The sequence below is a fragment of the Sitodiplosis mosellana genome, unplaced genomic scaffold (genome assembly GCF_009176505.1).
Source record: "Sitodiplosis mosellana isolate CC-2019 unplaced genomic scaffold, AAFC_SMos_1.0 Smas_scaffold_1790, whole genome shotgun sequence".
Taxonomy (NCBI): domain Eukaryota; kingdom Metazoa; phylum Arthropoda; class Insecta; order Diptera; family Cecidomyiidae; genus Sitodiplosis; species Sitodiplosis mosellana.
In genome coordinates, this window is record NW_022597032.1 from 3,803 (window position 1) to 6,906 (window position 3,104).

A 3,104-nucleotide genomic window follows, 5' to 3' on the forward strand; every position below is an offset into this window, starting at 1 on the left:
TTTGCGAAAATTATGGAGAAGTTTTGTTACACAGAAGTAGCGCCAAATTTATATTAAATGTGCCTTTTTTGTGCTTTATTGAAATTTCATGCACATTTCACGCATATTTAATTAACAAAAATTCTCGAATTTTATGCATAAAATATGCAAAAATTATGCAAAAAATGTGCATCAAACATTAATAAGGCACAGAAAAATCATATTATTTTAATTTGTGCATCACAATATTCTTTATTGAGAGAGACAAATATAATTTAAAATGTTCAACATGATTTCTTAATATTATTCAGTATCAATTTCATAAGATTATTGACATCAATCGAATTTATATCGTCCATCTGATCAAGACTGGCCACCGTTTCACTGCGTTGGTGTCTTTGTTCTGGCACTGTAAATGTTCCCACCAATTGATTACTATCGATAACATCCGCTTCATTTTTTTCACGCTCGATTCTAAAAATCAATGAACATCCAACTTTGAATATTATTTCAAAATCATATGGAGTGTTTCAATGCATTCTTACCGATCTCGCTGGGCATTCCCACGCTTCAGAATTCGGTAAGTGAGGTCATGCATGCAGCGCTTCAACGTATAAGTTCTGTCGGCTTGGAGACACGTAGCGAAAATAATACCGATTAATTCCGAATATCCTTCAAAGGCAACTTTTCTCGGGAGACCTGGTCCAGACTTGCCAGTCATTGAAAATAAGTGTTGGCACGAAGGTTGAATTATTTCATCCACGATAGATTTGATAACTTTGCTGCCATTCTTATCGCCACTGGCACCATTCAACACAGATAACAGAGCAATTAATTTTCGACGAAACTCCGGTTGATTTTCCAGTCTTGCTTCAAAATTCTCAACTTCAGAGCTTGTTCTCAATGGTAAACCTTCGCGAACCAAAGTTTTCTGAAGATCAAATAATTCATTTTCCTCTACATCTGTCATGTAGGATGGTGACCTTTCATTCGCAAATGGAGAAGAATGTGTTTTCATTTCAATTCGGCACAATTGTTTTCTAATGAGGAGAATGCTGTTGACCATCTCATCCATTCGAACTTCCAGTCTTTGAATCACAGATTCTAAATCCGAATCTGTATGCTGACTTTCAACTAAAGATTGACTCTTTTCAGTTGGTCCGGGTTGAATGTATTCATCGTTAATCACTTTTTCATTCGAATCAATTGATTCGAAGAGGTTATCGATGTTCGTTGATTCATAGCCTGCCGGCATTTTATCTTGTTCAATGCTATTTGAACTAGGCCCGGCTACATCAACTTGGGCATACTTTTCGGCGATAAGGCTTAGGCGAGCGAGTCGTTCTCGGCGTGTACGTTTCTTACGTTGACCAACACCCTTTTTGATGCTTTGTTTGGGTTTCTTTGAAGGTGGTACATAGTCCGGTTCTTCGTCACCAAAAGAAACATGAAAAGGGTCACGGTTTTCAATGTCTGATTCATTTTCTGGTATAAAATTCGCCTTGACTGATTTGCGTTTACGAAGACGATCATTTAATGACATTTTCTGACGTTCAAGATAAAGTCTGTCGAATGATGTTCAAATAGTTAGATTTAACGATCAAACGATGATATAAATTTTCACCAACCGAAATCAAAGTTAGTCCAATTTCCACAGCAAAACAATTGCAATGAGAACCAGTGCAAACAGTCGTTTGTCTTCCACTCTCTTCAGTCGATCGTGTCTTTCGGTAATAGTTGCAAGCCGTTTTGGATGTCTGTTTGAAGAGAACAATTTAAAATCACCCGTTGCATATCAGAACATTCGAGAAAAACAAACAAACAAACATTTAACCTACACACAAATGAGCTATCACGATGATCACCAGGCACACAGTTCACACAGTGGTTGCAAAAGAATCCAGATACCAACAAGTCTGTCGTTCCTCGAAGCTTGATTGCTAATTATAAATCGAATGAAAAAAATTAAATATCATTCATTGAGAAATTAAACTATTTTTACCTCTCTTCTGCTCTCTTCTGCTCTCTTCTTCAAACAAATGCTGTTTCAACCGATCTCCAAACGGTTTACTCAGTTATCACATTCACAAGACGCTGCGAATAGTTTTCGTCTAGTGTTTTGTGTTTGTGTTGACCATTTAAAACCGTCTATACAAAAAGAAAAACCATTGATAATCAATTGCTCATTTTTTTGCCAATTCGACCAAAATTGCTTTTCAATTCAAAAGTGTTAGCGTACCACCTCCTTGCAAACGAAGCCAGCGATTTCCAGCGAGCATGAACACTGTATGCACTGATTTCAAGGTCACCTTATCCAACGTACAAATATTGTTCCGATGCTAATTTTTAATCAACACGTATGTATGCTTGAGTTCTGCTCACAAATCAAACGGAAAATAAATTAATTTCATTTAATCCCATTCGTTGAAAAAAAAAGATGTTTTCACCTATTTTCTTGTAAGAAAATCGATAGCAAATGACCTTTTGCGAAGAGAGTTTGATAGCACCGGCAAAATATCAACGGATTCTTCTTTTTCCGAGAATTTTTCGTGATGTGAAAAAATAAGAACGACGAAGAAAATATAAAAAACAAAACAAACAACCGAACAAATTTTGCTGTTGGGAATATTTTAAAAATCGATTGGTGATTATTTAAATGATCAAAGAAAGTCAATCTTCACTGGAAATGAGTCGTCCGAAATAGTAATTAGCTCTCATTACTGATTCACTGAAATGAGTGGTTTATGTGAAGAATAAGAGCCATCGATGTACATACACACTAAAACAAATCACAGCCGTAAGCTGTAGCATTGTAAAAAGAGAGAGCTCTCTCTCTAATACAACCTGCTTGCTTCTTGGTATTGACCGACGCCAACTAAGGCGCAGGCGCAACACTGTCATCTTATACACATCTGTAGATGTAGTTGAAATGCGGCAACAACTGCGCGATGCTGCGACTGTGAAATGACGCGCGTCGTTGGATTTGCTTCAACACAATGAAGCAAGCAGCTAGTATTGAATTACATGTAAACGAGGGCGAGGGAGAGAACTCTCTCTCTCTCTTTTACGTGTGACTGATACGAGCTACTAACTTCATTGTGTTGAATCGGATACAATGAGACGAT

The 3,104-nt window shown here is 37.0% G+C and overlaps 1 protein-coding gene across 2 annotated transcripts; it reads right to left on the reverse strand.

Annotated features, from left to right (window-relative positions):
• Positions 1 to 205: 205 nt before the first annotated feature.
• LOC129571263 (uncharacterized) lies at positions 206 to 2,776 on the reverse strand. Of its 2 annotated transcripts, none has more exons than XM_055451041.1 (7): positions 2,427 to 2,776; positions 2,222 to 2,353; positions 1,982 to 2,127; positions 1,818 to 1,919; positions 1,608 to 1,736; positions 525 to 1,544; positions 206 to 453 (listed from the first exon to the last, which is right to left on the reverse strand). In XM_055451041.1, the coding sequence occupies exons 6-7, from the start codon at positions 1,520 to 1,522 to the stop codon at positions 264 to 266; spliced, it is 1,188 nt and encodes a 395-aa protein (XP_055307016.1). In that variant the 5' UTR covers positions 1,523 to 1,544; positions 1,608 to 1,736; positions 1,818 to 1,919; positions 1,982 to 2,127; positions 2,222 to 2,353; positions 2,427 to 2,776; the 3' UTR covers positions 206 to 263. The 2 variants fall into 2 exon arrangements, with proteins under 2 accessions (XP_055307016.1, XP_055307015.1); XM_055451040.1 differs by having other exon boundaries at positions 2,219 to 2,353.
• Between the last annotated feature and the right edge of the window lie 328 nt (positions 2,777 to 3,104).